At 42.0% G+C, this 17942-nt stretch overlaps 1 protein-coding gene across 1 annotated transcript in view; it reads right to left on the reverse strand.

Moving 5' to 3' along the window:
- LAMA3 (laminin subunit alpha 3) overlaps positions 1-17942 on the reverse strand; it is a 241196-nt gene that overhangs the window by 89222 nt on the left and 134032 nt on the right. Inside the window, exons 29-33 of the mRNA XM_049770908.1 lie at positions 9937-10063; positions 9721-9860; positions 7040-7155; positions 5996-6207; positions 4616-4820 (exon numbers count right to left, since the gene is read on the reverse strand). Coding sequence (XP_049626865.1) covers positions 4616-4820; positions 5996-6207; positions 7040-7155; positions 9721-9860; positions 9937-10063 — 800 coding nt within the window. The remainder of the gene's footprint in view (positions 1-4615; positions 4821-5995; positions 6208-7039; positions 7156-9720; positions 9861-9936; positions 10064-17942) is intronic.

Here is a 17942-nt window from a genome sequence, read left to right on the forward strand (position 1 = left end):
ACCACAAGGTTTTTCAGCGTGAAACTGGAATTACCACAGCAATTTATGCAATTCAGATTCATGTAATAAACTGAAAGGATTTTTTTTATGTTATCTGCCAAGAGTCATTTCATGATAAATGGGCTTTGATCATGGAGAGGTGGATCATTCTATTAGGTTAATACAATCTCTTTGGGAATGTCAAGATGCATTTCATTTCAACATCTTGATTTGAGTTTGAGACAGGGAAATGAGATTCCACTTCTCTTGGTTTCTTAATTTGAGCAAATCTCTGTAATATGCCTTAGCCCTGGGTTAGAATTTTATAAACTACTAAATTGTCATTGACCAGTGAAGGTCTGACTTATTCCCTATAACTGTTACCAAAAAGACAACGCTAAATTCCATCAGTAACTCCCGTTTTCACTGATATCTTTTCACTCTGAATGCATCCTGGATTTCATTCTTCTCATGTAGCAATACTGAAAAGCTGTGAGGTCCTGTTTGTAGCAATTTGTTCTTCTGAACCAACTACTTCCTTTTAAAATGATCTGCCTTGGGCTAGAGAGATTGCACAGCAGACAAGGTGTTTGTCTTACATATAATCCCTGATACCGTATACAGTCCCTTGAGCTCATCAGGAGTGTCTCCTGAGCCCAGAGCCAGGAGTAATCCCTGAGTGCCCTTGGGTGTGGCCCTAACATAAATTAAGCAGTAAATCACACTTCTCTTTCAGCCTAAAACTGTCTTTTTCCTTGGTTCTACTGCCTCATGATTCATCAGGGGTCAGCACTGACTTTCCTCCAGGGATGCCTGCCTTCTCCTGGGGCCTCTCACTTGGTTCCCAGCTCTCCAGTCCCAGCTCCTCATTTAGATTCCTGCTTTCAAAGTAAAATTGAAGTAGTTGTTGGGAGCAGGGGAGAAGAACTTTTTGATACTTCCTTGTCCTAATTCTGTGGCTTATTCAACAGTTGTTTGTAAATAGACTCGGGCTCTGTAGATCCCCCGGAATTAAAAATCGGGCCACAGTAGCATCTTGAGCCTTAAACTCGGTCTCCTAAACACTCCTTTTTAGCTTCCTTTCCTGCTTTCTAGCTAATCTTTTACATTTTCCCAATAAAATTAAACATGAATATTTATTATGGCTATAAACTGCTTATTCTGCTGTTCATATAAAAACCTCATTCTCTTGTCCTTTTTAATACCCAGATTCTTATTGCACTAGCCTTAAATGCCTTCTATTGACAGGACTTATTTGTCAGACTTGGCTTCTGCTAGAGGATCTGTGTACATTGATTCCACATAAAGCATAATAAATTATTTCATTTTTTCAAATATATAATGGGGGGTGTCTAAAAGTGTGTTCAGAAGACCCAGAGGTCTCACCAGTTATCTTCAGCCAACTGGGCCAACTTTCCTTGCAAAAGTCTAAGGCTGCAATGCTACTCAGGTCTTGTGGTACCAGAAAGACTCAAGCCACCCTAGAAGTAGTGCTGGAAGCTGTACTTCTGGACACATATGGTCACATCTGGGAATGCTCAGGAGACTGGTGCCAGGAATTAAACCAGGGTCAGATTCTATCTTCCCGCCCCTAAAACCAATTATTCTTAACCTAATAAGCTTCCTTTTTCATAATATTCTATATCCTGTTCTAATGGTAGTTCTAATGTTATGGTTTTCTTTGTTCTATTTTAGGGCACTTTGCAGATTTCTTTTTGACTAATGTTTTCTACTGAGAAGTCACTAAAGTGTTTCAGTCACAATAGGCTGGCTTGTTTTATAACTTTCAACTATATTCCTCACTCTCCTGTGACCATCTTTTCAAGCCCAGAATGGCAGAACTGGTCAGGGATACCTTTTTGGCTTTATGTAGAGCCACGCTTTTAATTTACATGTACTCTAGAACTCTGGTTTATGGCAATGTTTTTGACAATCAGTTTCCTTTCACTAAAATATACTTGGTTTTCAAGGAAGGGAGGGAGATCTGAGACAAATGGAGAACAAAGGAAGAGCTAATAAGTCATAGAAATTATAGAAAATAAGTGATAGGTATTTGCTTTTGAAGGGAAAAGGCTCTCAAACACCTTTTAGCAGCAGTAGAAGACAAGATGAAAGTACAGGAGAGTTGACAAAGGTCACTCATCAGTGAATGAACAGAAGAAAACAAAGTAACTGGAGCTACAGCACAGTAGAGAGGATATATTAAAACACACAGCACAACTCACATCAAGTGGCATGAACACATTAAGGCCCCAACCTACAAAGTTCTGTCATTTGTTCAGCTACTTAGGGGACCAAGACTTACACATAGTGGAGCTATTTTCTCTCATGAAGCTAACTGAGAGCAATAATAAAGTCATTGAATCACACACAATTTCTGTCTCATTTCTATATTGACTGAGCCATGGTGGGCACACTCAGATCTTTTCTCCCTCCCACTTACCATCTTCTTCAGCACAACACTTTTAAGCACTGTCTGTGCATCTCTCTGTGCTCCACTGCTCCTGTGGGCCCTGGTAGGAATATGCCCAGTAAGTGCTATTCTCTTTGTACATCAGAAATTTCATGTAAATAAGTTAGATCAAGGGTCCCCTAGATGCATTCAGCACACTAAAGCTTTTGGCAATGCATTAAGTTCCTGATTTTCAGGGTTATCAATGCAGAGAACTAAACCAGATAGAAGCTCACTGTGACAAAAACTCTTTGGAGATCACTATAAAATTCTCTTTGTTAATCACCTCCATTCATATTTTTCATTTGAGAGAGCTGAGTCCAGGAGGTGATTCAGGGGGGAATCACATCTGTGGTTTTAGAGCCTTGGAAAGTTTTCATGACTCAAGTTCTCACTCAGCTTCCTTCCGAGGTTCCGGGAGTACAAAGATGGTGTTAGGTATCAGGAAATAATCAAAGGTGTGGCTAAGGACCCTCACTTCAGGAAAACAAACACTGCTACTACAGAGTGGGATTTTGTCTTCCCCAACCCCCAGAGGATATATGTTCATGTTCTCATCCCCTATATCAGAGACTGTCACCGTATTTAGAAATGAGGTGTTAGCAGATATAACTAAGTTGAAGTGAGTTCATTTTGGAATGATGTGAGCCTAAATACAATGACTTGTGTCCCCAGAAGAAAAGAAGAGACAGACAGACAGACAGACAGACAAGCAGGCAGGCAGACAGACAGACAGACAGACAGACACACACACACACACACACACACACAACAGACATTTGTGGAGAAGTCATGTCATAATAGGGCAGAAACTAGAGGGGTGCAGCTAACAGGCTAACGATCACCAGCAACACACACACACACACACACACACACACACACACACACACACACACACACACACACAAACCATGAAATAAATTCTCTTCTAGAGCATTTAGAAAGAGTATGTCACTACCAACACTTATTTTGAACTTGTAAATCTATAGAACTGTGAGACTATATCAATCTTAGGGTCAGGAAAGAGCACTTAATTTGTATGTGGGAGGCCCTGGGTTTAGTTCTCAGAACACACACAAAAAATAGAAAAACAAACAAACAAAAACCCTAGATACTCAACTGTGAAATAGACACACACACACACACACACACACACACAAATAAGGTTCTAAAGAATATTAAAAATTGGTAACAGAATTTATTAGTTTTATTAAAAATTTTATCTTAAAAATATCTTATCTGTTATTCTGTTACAACAGATGCTGGAAACTCATAGCTGCCCTGGAAGACGAGCTGCTGATGTGCACTATCAGCAGCTGCCTGTGGGCTTCTCATGTCCAGAGCAGGAGTAGAGTTCACAGCCCCATGTGCCTGAACTGGTGAATGTGAGCCCTTGGGGAAGTGGGGCAGATGAGGAACCTTTGCCTTCTCACAGATGTCATGCTCTGCTCCAGAGCTCCTGCCACTGCATGCCCATGCTAGTTCTTTCCAGCCTCTTCTCTTAGAGTTATCCAAATGCCTTTGGCACTCTAGCTACTTCTGATTTTGTTGGGCTGTTTACTTGGAATTGTGTGGCATTAGGTTCCTGTGCAGAGCCAGACCCAGTCAATCCAACTTTTTAGCCAGGAGTCACGTGGCTGAATTGACATCTGACCTCCTCTCCTACCTCCTATGTGTGCCCTAGACTTCTTGGTGGTAGCTGAGTGAGCTCCACTCTCAGACAGGCTCTAGAGGATTCCTGGCTCCCACATACCAGGCATGCGACCCAGAACAACCACACTACACCCCTGTGGAGGCCCCAGAGTCTCTTCCTGCTCAGTCACCTGAGTTAGATTCCACTCTCTGTCACACATCATTCCCCCTCTCAAGACTATGGAAGGGGAGAGGCTTACAACTGCTGTACAAATGAACTGGTGCTTAGTACTTGGGCCAGGGAATGGGCTAGAAGAAATGATAGCAGAAGTTAAGGCATATCCCATCTTGAATAACTGAGGCTCCATCAACTTCAGGTTGGTCACCTGTTCACACTGGCTATCTGAACAACCCCCAAGAAGGGGCACAGTCACCCCACACCTGCCTCCAGTCTGTACTGGAAGCTCTTCTATGCAAACTGGAACCTTTGCCAAGTGAGGAAGAATGAGGGCAGAAGTATATTCCTTTCCCCAGGATAGGCCCTGAGCTTACCTGCACTGCCCATGCTGGCTGTCACACTCTGGGCTTTCAGTCCCTAGGGTGCCCATCTTGGAACAGTTACATATTTCACAGCCCGTCAAGGGGTGGAAGCTGAAGAAGTTGGGCTCACACACATCACACTGGGGCCTGACTGTGTGGGGCGGGCAAAGGCACCTCCCGGACATCTCATCACAGAGGCGTCCACCACAGCTGCATGCTGACCAAGGCAGAGAGAGACAATGGTAAGATCAGAGGTTGCCCAACCTCTAGTAGAACTTCCAGAATCTTCTAACCAGGCTGTCTTGTTTGTTATTACCCATAGACTTACTGGGGACTGGGGTTTGGGGAGGACCCTTCTTGGGGTCAAATCAACTTAGCAAAGGCTCACAACCTTGACATAATGGTTGAGTGCTGAGTAGGGACAGGGACTTGTGGCCAAGTCCGGTGACAATGCCCCAGAGGGGACAAGGAGTTTTTTCTCTGTGACTCTCTCCGGTGGCTAGATCTCATGATGCACTCTGCCAACTCTTGGTGATGTTTACAGAGTAAAACCTATAGGAAATTTGAAGGAGAGCACATACTCCTTATTTTGACTGGAATGCTGAGGCTGTCTGCAATGGCATCAACAGCAGCTGCTCACAGGCATCTTTAGGAGGCCCCCAGCCCCTACTGCACTGAGCTAATGGTCTAGGCAGACAGCAGCTGCTGTGTTTCCCACAGTAGGGATAGGATATTTGATTCTGCTGGAGGTGTATTATCTTTTACAGGCCTTACAGTACAGGCAGGTGGGCTTCTAGCAAATGTGAGAAGCATTTGTGTTTGCCCTGTCATGCACCACAGATGATTTTGTGGGCATTATTCAACCCATAGAATGGCTGTTCCCCACATCTGCTCTAGTAACTCCTTTTCATGAATTTACATCACACTTTAATATGTGGCCTGAGATGTTTCTGGGACTCAGGACCCAAGATAATTCTTGAGCTTCAAGGACTTACTGTGCTCCCAATGCTCTCATCACCCCCTATTTCTACTAAGGGTTAACTGCAAAAAAAAAAAGGGAGATGTTCACAAGATAGGGGATTGAGCTTTCCAGAATTCTTATGCTTATTGATACATACATGCACCTGCTTCGCCAAGTGCCTGGGTCACAATGAATGTAAAAATGCACCTATTTTTTTCCCTAGAACCTTATGACTCAGAGAGCAGCCCTTGAGCCAACAGTGGACACTAGCTGGTTGCAGATCAGAAATTTAGACTCTCAGCCCATCTAGCCCCTTGAATCAGAACCCACATTTTCACAGGAGTCTTGGTGCAGCTCCAGCACAGGGACATTTGAGAAAACCTGCGTTAGCAGGGCCCAGGCACTCTCACATGATCTGAAGGTGCACTCACGTTTGCAGTGTGGGAATCCGAAGTAGCCCACCTGACAGCGGCTGCATTTCTGCCCTGTGACACCAGGTCGGCAGGGGCACTGTCCACCATTGGGGCTGCAGTGGTGGCCAATGGCCCCAGCTGGGTGGCACTCACAAGGCAGTGCACCCTTGTGGTAAAGGGCCACCAATGATGTGGCAGAAGTCTTGCAAAACTGGGAGGCTGTTTGGGGGCTGTGGAGACAGAAATGAGAACAATATCCAGAAATGCCCCTCAACTCTTCCCTTTCCTTTGAAAATTTACCTATGTCTCAATTGATTAGCTATTAAAAAGAAAGAACATTATATGGTTGCTAGTATGACACTAACAATGACAATAAGGAGGTAAATTACTAAGATTTATTTAATGTGTTCTAGACAATCTTATAACCACCTAATCAATTGCGCGTAGGCCCCATTTCATAGATGTGGCCAATATATTTTCTAGAGAGTATAAGTGACACCCCAGGTCACACTGCTGTGGAGGAGTGACTTGGCCACTCAGATCCTTAGTTACTGAACCTTTGAGTCTTTGTTCCTGGCATTTTCTCTTCATGTGGGCCCCTGAGCTCCCTGGGAACAGTGTCTCTGAAAAGAGGACACTTATGAGGGGCTATGGGGGCTACAAGGGAAAGCACTAGAAGCCAACATCAACCTAGGCTCCTGGCAGATGGGGCCCCAGGAGTGGAAAATGGAAGGTCTGTCTGGTGACATTCCAATCATTCACAGGGAAAAAGAAAGTGAATCTTGAGTTCTTTCTAGCAGAGAGGGAACTTGTGGCCATCTTTCTGGAATTTCAACAAACCAGCAGGCAGCAACTAAGAGGTGGTTCTAAGTGACCTGAAATGGCCAAGGAAAGTCTTGCTCAGAAGTATGTAGTGGAGTGTGCTGGAGTGGAGACTCCTGTGCACTGGGTAGAACCTCTCCCTCACCCCCATACCTGTGACTCCCTGCGGCTTCCTGGGGTGCCCAGAGGAAGAAGAAAGGCTTTAGAGACAACTCCGCTCTTTCACAAAACAATACTTACTCGATATAAAAACTGTTTCCCCCACAGTTGGTGATGAACTCAGATGACTTATCCAGGGACTTCTTATGAAGGATTTGGTAGTTGTAGTTTTCTGCAGGCACCACTAGAATTCGGACCTAAAAGCATCCCATCAGCATGTCATAGTATTTCTTTTTCTTTCTTTCTCTCTTTCTCTCTTTCTTTCTCTCTTTCTCTCTTTCTTTCTTTCTTCTTTCTTTCTTTTCTTCTTTCTTTCTTTCTTTCTTTCTCTCTTTCTTTATTTCTTCTTTCTTTCTTTCTTTCTTTCTCTCTTCTTTCTTTCTTCTTCTCTCTCTCTCTTTTCTTTCTTTCTTTCTTTCTTTCTTTCTTTCTTTCTTTCTTTCTTTCTTTCTTTCTTTCTTTTCTTTCATTCTTTCTTTTCTTTCTTTCTTTCTTTCTTTCTTCCTTCCTTTCCTTCTCTCTCTCTTTCTTCTTTCTTTCTTTCTTTCTTTCCTTCCTTTCTTTCTTTCTTCTCTTTCTTCTTTCTTTATTTCTTTCTTTCCTTCCTTCTTTCTTCATTCTTCTTCCTTCTTTCTTTATCTTTCTTTCTTTCTTTCTTTCTTCTTTCTTTCTTTCTTTCTTTCTTTTCTTTCTTCCTTCCTTCTTTCCTCCCTCCCTCCCTCATCTCCCTCCCTCCCTCCCTCCCTCCCTTCCCTCCCTCCTTCCTTCCTTCCTTCCTTCCTTCCTTCCGTCCTTCCTTCCTTCCTTCCTTCCTTCCTTCCTTCCTTCCTTCCTTCCTTCCTTCTTTCTCTCTCCTTCCTTTCTGCCACACCCCACTGCACTCAGGGGTTACTCCTGGTTCTGCATTCAGAAATCGCTCCTGGCAGTCTTGGGGGCTATATTGGATGCTGAGGATCGAACCCAGGTCCATCCTGGGTGAGCTGCATGCAAGGCAAATGCCCTACCACTGTGCTATATCGCCCTGGCACCTGCCATAGGATTTCTAACAAGGAACATCTACTTCTCATCCCTGAGCTCCATGTTTCTTATCATGAAGCTCAAGACTAAGTAAAAGAGAAGTTATGAATAAAGAACACAAAACAACTTTAAGTCAGTGCTAAAGGCTCAACCCATGTTCCTAGGTAGAGAACAAGAAATACGTACATACCCCATAGAAAATGTGTTCCCAGAGGACAGATGACCTGGTATACAGGGGGCATTTATGATGAGAGGGCTTTATTTGGTATGTCTGATGTACCCCCATAGAGCCAGTGCTAACTATTTTCTAAGGGGAGAAAACTGAAATAGCAGGGCCAGAAGGGACCTCAGAGTCTGGCTGCTGAAGTTTGCATAGTATCTAGTGCTCTATCACAAGTAATCAGAGCTTGGTCTTGAAAAGCCCTGCTCATTCTCTGTACCCAAAGAAACCCAACTCTTCTAGTAACAAATGCCAAAGGCATTTTTTAAATCAACCACTCCTTAACATATAGATCTAGTCTAGTGTCCTGACATTATTCAATTTAATCTACTACACTATCACCAATGTGTCAGAAAATTCTAGGCACAGGAGGCACAGCATGAATAAAGACAAGCCTCTGTTCCTAAGAATTGACACCTTTATAGCAAGGTCATAGTGATGGTTTCTGGGATTCTGAAATACTCTAAGGCACGAGGTAGACATATGTTCAATCACTAAAGCCATGACCAGTATAAAAAATGACCAGGACCATGCTTCCAGCTGAGAAGGAATTGGCTAGGTTTGAGTAACTAGTGGAATTTCTAGTTTCAGAAAGTGACCAGAGATAATCCCACAGTGTGCCTGGAGTTTAACAGAAGCCAGAGAACTCACAGATGGAAGAGTGATTCCTAAAATGACAAAAACAACCAAATGCAGATAATGTGATCCAAAGGGAAAATTGAGAGAAAGCAAAGTGCTCAGTGTCCTTCTCCAATGAATACCTACATATGAGGGCAAGGAGATTGAGAAGTCACTGAAGAATATCATCAGAGGGCTTGGAAATAATATGGTAGCTAGAGCACATGCTTAGTTATGCCTGGCTTAGGTTTAATTCCTGTTTAACATGCGCCCCCCCAATCTATGCTTAGAGGTCCCCGAATGAAACTCATGGTGGCTCAGATAATACACACAATTACAGGGCCTAGATCCCCCTTCAAGGCCCAGGAACAATATATCCTCGGTCCCGGGCATTGAACCTCTAGCCTGGTTGACGAAGAACCATCAGGTAGGTCACCTGGGTCTCCTGAGTACTACATTGCAAGGAGAACCATCCCCCAAAAGAAAATTATTAAGATTTTTTGGTGGAGGATCTTCCAAGTGGTGCTCAGGAAGTCAAGAGCTACTCCTCAAAGACATTCAGTCAAGGAGGTAGTGGTTCAATGCAATGGTCCTAGAATGACCAGGGCCATTAAGCCAATGCTGAGGACTTCCAGGGTTGCCCCTTGTGATACTTGGGGAGATTGTGATGTAGTGCTGTGGATTCATATGCTACTAGAAAGATCTATAACTCTTTCTAGTTATGTCTGTATTATTTGAGTTTTCCTTGATTGTTACTATCACCTCTTTTTTAAGCAGGCTATAATTTTGCCATTATTCTATAAACATGACATTGATTCTATGAAGGAATTACTGCCATGAGTCAGACATAGAGACAGCCCACCAATGCAGCCATCTGAACAACAGGCTACAGGACAAACAGACGCACCAACACTAAGGATTTTCCTTCTGGAATCTTCACTGTCACAGCCACCTCAGGTTCTGAGACATCAAATTCAACTTGATTTTCTGAGATAACTTGGTCTTGGCAGCCCAACACATGGGGGCAAAAAGAAGCACGAAAGTCACCTGGGACAAAGAGACAGATTCCAGTCACACTGGGCAAGAATAAGTGAGTAGGGATGTAGCTTTTCCCAGTGTTTACCTGGCCGCAGTTCCCCTCCATCCACAAACACTTGAGCAGAAAATGTGGGGTGCTCAGGCTGACAATAATGGATAACAAAGACATATCTTCCTGGATGAGGTACAAGTTCTTTCATGGTCCTTTGGCTCTAGAAGTATAAAAAAAGAGAAAAAAATTACTCAAGCTGAAGCGTTATATATGGGGTGGGGAGGAGGGAGATTTGGGACTTTGGTGATGGGAATGTTGCACTGGTGATGGGGGCGTTCTTTCATGACTGAAACTCAACCACAATCATGTTTGTAATCAAGGTGTTTAAATAAAATATTATTTTAAAAGAAAAAAAAGATTTCGAATAAAAGGGTGTTTAGAAGTTAAAAATTAAGATGGTTTTGGGGGCCAGAGTGATACCACAGATGGTAGGATGTTTGCCTTGCACACAGTTAACCTGAATTTTATTCTCAGCATCTGGAGTACCTCCAGGAATGACCCCTGAGCACAGAGCCAGGAGTGACCCCTAAGCACCACCAGGTGTGATCCAAAAACAAAACAAAAAAATCAAGAACCCAAGGATTAAAGCATTTGTCTTGCACACAGCTGGCTCTGGTTAGATCCCTATCTGCTGTCCCCAGATACCATACAAAATTTCAAATACCACTAGCAGTTGCCCCTGAGCACAACCAGGTAGGGTGTACCTCCCTACCACCACCACCACCACCACCACCACCACCACCAAACATCCTAAGTATTTACCCAAAAGAAGCAAAAATCTATGTCCAAGCACAAATTTCAATTGGGTGATGTCAGAAGCATCATTTGTCCTTAGGAACACTGGGAACAATATAAATCCTCCTCAAGTACAGAATAAACAACTTATGCCCCAACCATAAGTGTTCTGGTGGCAGTGTGATTTAGTACAACTGCTCTGGTGAACAGACTGGCAGTATTTATTCAAGTTAATAGAGCAACCACACTTCAGATACATGCCCAACACAACTGCATAATATTACTGTCAATAGACTGTTCAAAAGGGTGTGCAACTTTAAGTATGACTTGTCATGAACACATGACAAGTGTGCTCCATGTGTGATGTTCAACTCCTCACAGTTTTCAAGTCCTATAACCATCCTTTCCCTGCACCTAAGCAAGCTTATACTTACTGAAAGCCAGGAAGGCTTATTCTTTTCAACTGCAAGATGTACAGGCTATGTAAATAATAAGTCCTGCAATGTGGAGCCCATGTTATGGGTTCCCTATTCTCCTTACACCACAATGAAAACCAGAAGTAAATTTTTCCTTCTTTTTAAGCTTCAGTCTGAGCCGTGCTCTCCCCAGAAAGTCTCATGATGTCAATATCAAGTCTTTTCAAACCCTTCTAGAGGCTAAAGTAAGAGATTATCATCAGCTTCCAGATGAGAACTGTGACTCAGGAGAAGTAATTTACTGAAGGTCATACACTAATTTGATAGCAAAACCGGGTAAAACTCTATTGTCTGAAGTTTAATTTATTTTGACCTCTGATTCTCACGATAGCTTCCCTTTATGAAGTCTCATTAAATAGTCCCCTTGAGATACAGTTAATTTTCTTTTCTATTCTATTGTTTTTTCCAATGTTGAGGATTTTACTCAGGGCTTCATGTGTGCAAGGGACATGTTTTTCAACTGAGCTATATCACTGGTGCCTGTAAATTCTTTTTTGGTTTTTGGGTCACACCTGCAGTGCTCAGGGGTTACTCCTGACTCCACGCTCAGAAATCGCTCCTGGCAGGCACAGGGGATCACATGGGATGCTGGGATTTGAACCGATGACCTTCTGCATGAAAGGCAAACGCCTAACCTCCATGCTATTTCTCCGGCCCCTGCCTGTAAATTCTTAACGCAATAAATGAGTATTGCCACTACACATCTAAGATCACATAATTGTCCTGTCATCAAAACAAACTTTACTGGTCCTACAATTTGATAGTTTAGGGTGAAATTCCATACCCACATCAAATTTGATTATCATAACCTAAAGATGATTGATCAATAAACATTTTTTTTAATTTTTTTTTTATTTAAACACCTTGATTACATACATGATTGTGTTTGGATTTCAGTCATAAAAGGAACACCACCCATCACCAGTGCAACATTCCCATCACCCAAGTCCCAAATCTCCCTCCTCCCCACCCAACCCCCGCCTGTACCCTAAACAGGCTCTACATTTCCCTCATACATTCTCAATATTAGGACAGTTCAAAATGTAGTTATTTCTCTAACTAAACTCATCACTCTTTGTGGTGAGCTTCCTGAGGTGAGCTGGAACTTCCAGCTCTTTTCTCTTTTGTGTCTGAAAATTATTATTACAAGGGTGTCTTTCATTTTTCTTAAAACCCATAGATGAGTGAGACCATTCTGCGTTTTTCTCTCTCTCTCTGACTTATTTCACTCAGCATAATAGATTCCATGTACATCCATGTATAGGAAAATTTCATGACTTCATCTCTCCTGACAGCTGCATAATATTCCATTGTGTATATGTACCACAGTTTCTTTAGCCATTAGTCTGTTGAAGGGCATCTTGGTTGTTTCCAGAGTCTTGCTATGGTAAATAGAGCTGCAATGAATATAGGTGTAAGGAAGGGGTTTTTGTATTGTATTTTTGTGTTCCTAGGGTATATTCCTAGGAGTGGTATAGCTGGATCGTATGGGAGCTCGATTTCCAGTTTTTGGAGGAATCTCCATATCGCTTTCCATAAAGGTTGAACTAGACAGCATTCCCACCAGCAGTGGATAAGAGTTCCCTTCTCTCCACATCCCCGCCAACACTGTTTATTCTCATTCTTTGTGATGTGTGCCATTCTCTGGGGTGTGAGGTGGTATCTCATCGTTGTTTTGATTTGCATCTCCCTGATGATTAGTGATGTGGAACATTTTTTCATGTGTCTTTTGGCCATGCGTATTTCTTCTTTGTCTAAGTGTCTGTTCATTTCTTCTCCCCATTTTTTGATGGGGTTAGATGTTTTTTTCTTGTAAAGTTCTGTCAGTGCCTTGTATATTTTGGAGATTAGCCCCTTATCTGATGGGTATTGGGTGAATAGTTTCTCCCACTCAGTGGGTGGCTCTTGTATACTGGGCACTATTTCCTTTGAGGTGCAGAAGCTTCTCAGCTTAATATATTCCCATCTGTTAATCTCTGCTTTCACTTGCTTGGAGAGTGCAGTTTCCTCCTTGAAGATGCCTGTAATGTCCTGGAGTGTTTTGCCTATGTGCTGTTCTATATATCTTATGGTTTTGGGGCTGATATCGAGGTCTTTAATCCATTTGGATTTTACCTTTGTACATGATGTTAGCTGGGGGTCTAAGTTTAATTTTTTGCAAGTGGCTATCCAATTGTGCCAACACCACTTGTTGAAGAGGCTTTCCCTGCTCCATTTAGGATTTCCTGCTCCTTTATCAAAAATTAGATGGTTGTATCTCTGGGGAACATTTTCTGAGTATTCAAGCCTATTCCACTGATCTGAGGACCTATCCTTATTCCAATACCATGCTGTTTTGATAATTGTTGCTTTGTAGTACAGTTTAAAGTTGGGAAAAGTAATTCCTCCCATATTCTTTTTCCCAATGATTGCTTTAGCTATTCGAGGGTGTTTATTGTTCCAAATGAATTTCAAAAGTGTCTGATCCACTTCTTTGAAGAATGTCATGGGTATCTTTAGAGGGATGGCATTAAATCTGTATAATGCCTTGGGGAGTATTGACATTTTGATGATGTTAATCCTGCCAATCCATGAGCAGGGTATGTGTTTCCATTTCCGTGTGTCCTCTCTTATTTCTTGGAGCAGAGTTTTATAGTTTTCTTTGTATAGGTCCTTCACATATTTAGTCAAGTTGATTCCAAGATATTTGAGTTTGTGTGGTACTATTGTGAATGGGGTTGTTTTCTTAATGTCCATTTCATCTTTATTACTATTGGTATATAGAAAGGCCATTGATTTTTGTGTGTTAATTTTGTAGCCTGCCACCTTGCTATATGAGTCTATTGTTTCTAGAAGCTTTTTGATAGAGTCTTTAGGGTTTTCTAAGTAGAGTATCATGTCATCTGCAAACAGTGAGAGTTTGACTTCTTCCTTTCCTATCTGGATTCCCTTGATATCCTTTTCTTGCCTAATCGCTATAGCAAGTACTTCCAGTGCTATGTTGAATAGGAGTGGTGAGAGAGGACAGCCTTGTCTTGTGCCAGAATTTAGAGGGAAGGCTTTCAGTTTTTCTCCATTGAGGATAATATTTGCCACTGGCTTGTGGTAGATGGCCTTCACTATATTGAGAAAGGTTCCCTCCATTCCCATCTTGCTGAGAGTTTTGATCAAGAATGGGTGTTGGACCTTATCAAATGCTTTCTCTGCATCTATTGATATGATCATGTGGTTTTTATTTTTCTTGTTATTGATGTTGTGTATTATGTTGATAGATTTACGGATGTTAAACCAGCCTTGCATTCCTGGGATGAAACCTACTTGATCGTAGTGGATGATCTTCTTAACGAGGCATTGAATCCTATTTGCCAGGATTTTGTTGAGGTTCTTTGCATCTGCATTCATCAGTGATATTGGTCTGTAATTTTCTTTTTTGGTAGCGTCTCTGTCTGGTTTAGGTATCAAGGTGATGTTGGCTTCATAAAAGCTATTTGGAAGTGTTTCTGTTTGTTCAATTTCATGAAAGAGTCTTGCCAAGATTGGCAGTAGTTCCTCTTGGAAAGTTTGATAGAATTCATTAGTGAATCCATCTGGACCTGGGCTTTTGTTTTTCGGCAGACATTTGATTACTGTTTTAATTTCATCAATGGTGATGGGGGTGTTTAGATATGCTACATCCTCTTCCTTCAACCGTGGAAGATTATAAGAGTCCAAGAATTTATCCATTTCTTCCAGGTTCTCATTTTTAGTGGCGTAGAGTTTTTCAAAGTAGTTTCTGATTACCCTTTGAATCTCTGTCATATCAGTAGTGATCTCTCCTTTTTCATTCCTGATACGAGTTATCAAGCTTCTCTCTCTCTCTCTTTCTTTGTTAGGTTTGCCAGTGGTCTATCAATCTTGTTTATTTTTTCAAAGAACCAACTTCTGCTTTCGTTGATCTTTCGGATTGTTTTTTGAGTTTCCACTTCATTGATTTCTGCTCTCAGCTTTGTTATTTCCTTCTGTCTTCCTATTCTTGGGTCCTTTTGTTGAGCATTTTCTAGTTCTATTAGCTGTGTCATTAAGCTACTCAGGTAAGCTCCTTCTTCCTTCCTGATGTGTGCTTGCAAAGCTATAAATTTTCCTCTCAGTACTGCTTTTGCTGTGTCCCATAAATTCTGAGAGTTTGTGTCTTTATTGTCATTTGTTTCCAGGAACCTTTTTATTTCCTCCTTGATTTCATCTCGGACCCACTGGTTATTGAGCATGAGGCTGTTTAACTTCCAGGTGTTAAAGTGTTTCTTCTGAGTCCCTTTGGAGTTCACAAATAATTTCAGAGCCTTGTGGTCAGCGAAGGTAGTCTGCAAAATTTCTATCCTCTTGATCTTATGGAGGTATGTTTTATGTGCCAGCAAGTAGTCTATCCTGGAGAATGTCCCATGTACATTGGAGAAGAATGTGTATCCAGGTTTCTGGGGATGGAGTGTCCTATATATATCCACTAGGCCTCTTTCTTCCATTTCTCTCCTCAGGTCTAGTATCTTCTTGTTGGGTTTCAGTCTGGTTGACCTGTCCAGTGTTGACAAAGCCGTGTTAAGGTCCCCCACAATTATTGTGTTGTTGTTGATATTATTTTTCAGATTTGTCAACAGTTGTATTAAATATTTTGCTGGCCCCTCATTCGGTGCATATATGTTTAGGAGAGTGAATTCTTCCTGCTCTACGTACCCCTTGATTAATATAAAATGTCCGTCTTTGTCCCTTACAACCTTCCTGAGTATAAAGTTTGCATTATCTGATATTAGTATGGCCACTCCAGCTTTTTTATGGGTGTTGTTTGCTTGGATAACTTTTCTCCAGCCTTTTATTTTGAGTCTATGTTTGTTCTGACTATTCAGGTGCGTTTCTTGTAGGCAGCAGAAGGTTGGGTTGAGTTTTTTGATCCATTTAGCCACTCTGTGTCTCTTAATTGGTGCATTTAGTCCATTGACGTTGAGAGAAAGAATTGTCCTGGGATTTAACGCCATCTTTATTTCAAAATTTGGTGTGTCTTTTGGGTAGTCTTGTCTTAGATTAGGTCTTTCAGTTTTTCTCTTAAGACTGGTTTTGTGTCTGTGAAGTTTCTGAGCTGTTTTTTGTCTGTGAAACCATGTATTCTTCCATCAAACCGGAAAGTGAGTTTTGCTGGGTATAGTATTCTGGGTGAAGCATTCATTTCATTCAGTCTTGTCACAATATCCCACCACTGCTTTCTGGCATTGAGCGTTTCTGGTGACAGGTCTGCTGTAAATCTCAGGGAAGCTTGCTTGAACATGATTTCCCCTTTTGATCTTGCTGTTTTCAGAATTCTGTCTCTATCTGTGGGATTTGTCATTGTGACTAGGATGTGTCTTGGGGTGGTTTTTCTGGGGTCTCTTTTGGTTGGTACTCTTCGGGCATGCAGGATTTGATCACATATATTCTTTAGCTCTGGAAGTTTCTCTTTAATGATGTTCTTGACCATTGATTCTTCCTGGAAATTTTCTTCCTGGGTCTCTGGGACTCCAATGATTCTTAAGTTGTTTCTGTTGATCTTATCATAGACTTCTATTTTCGTCTGTTCCCATTCTTTGACTAATTTTTCCATTGTCTGCTCATTTGCTTTAAGTTTTTTGTCCAATCTCTCCTGCTGTATGGAATTGTTATGTATCTCATCTTCCACAGCACCAAGTCTATTCTCAGCTTCTGATACCCTGTCCCAGAGCTTATCCATTTTGTCATTCACTTCATTTACTGACTTTTTCAGTCCTGTTAGTTGACATGTTATTTCAGTTTGGAGTTTTGTCATTTCTGCCTTCATATTTTCTTGGTTCTTATTAGTGTTCTGTTCAACTCGATCCATGGTTTCTTGGAGTCTGTTGAGCACCTTCCATATTGCTAGTCTAAAGTCCTTATCTGAGAGGTTGATTAGTTGTTCAGTCATTATCTGGTCCTCAGAATTGTCATCTTCATTCTCTATGTCTGAAGCTGGCCTGCGTTGTTTCCCCATTGTCACACTTGTATTGTGGGTTTTTTCTACGTGTTGTAGTGGTATTCATTGTCTATATGATGTAGGCAGCACACTCCTCTGGCTCCTCCCTTTCTGGATGGGCTGACTTGCCTCTAAGGGAGGGGAGTCCTCCGTGGATGAAGCCTCACACTGGGTCAAATCTTAGGCCCGAGCATGCAACAGAGAAGACAGTCCAGAGAGAAATGTTTGCTTCTGTGATATAGCGCCATTCTTAGTGTGATTTTTCCTTCTTGTTGCAATGGAGTTCTTTCCTTAGAAAGAGTGCACGGCCGCGTAGCGAAGCGGAGCGGCCGTGCTCCTCTGAGCCTCTTTTTGCCCCACTCGCAAGAGTTTCACGCAAGAGGACAGTAGACAGACATAGACAGGTCACACTCACAGTCTTTCACAGCTGAGCCCCACTGGGCCGGTGTACTTTTGCGGATTTTCCCCGCCTGGTGTCGATCAATAAACATTTATTGAGAATTCCCTCCCTTCTTGTACTAGTGCAACTGCGATAAAAGAAAGTTATTTTAAGCAACTAAAGCAGTGACTGCAGCAGTGCTTACAATCTATCATGGGAGATCATTTTTCTTGGGAACCTATGAAAATATAAGGTATCATAAGAATGGCCTTGGACACAGAGAACTACCACAATCATGTGAATGAATGAGGGAACTGGAAAGCCTGTCTGGAGTACAGGTGGGGGTGGGGTGGGATGGAGGGAGATTTGGGACATTGGTGGTGGGAATATTTCACTGGTGAAGGGGGGTGTTCTTTACATGACTGAAACCTAATCACAATCATATATGTAATCAAGATGTTTAAGTAAAGGGAAAAAAAAGAAA

This window comes from Suncus etruscus, chromosome 3, assembly GCF_024139225.1.
Source record: "Suncus etruscus isolate mSunEtr1 chromosome 3, mSunEtr1.pri.cur, whole genome shotgun sequence".
Taxonomy (NCBI): Eukaryota; Metazoa; Chordata; class Mammalia; order Eulipotyphla; family Soricidae; genus Suncus; species Suncus etruscus.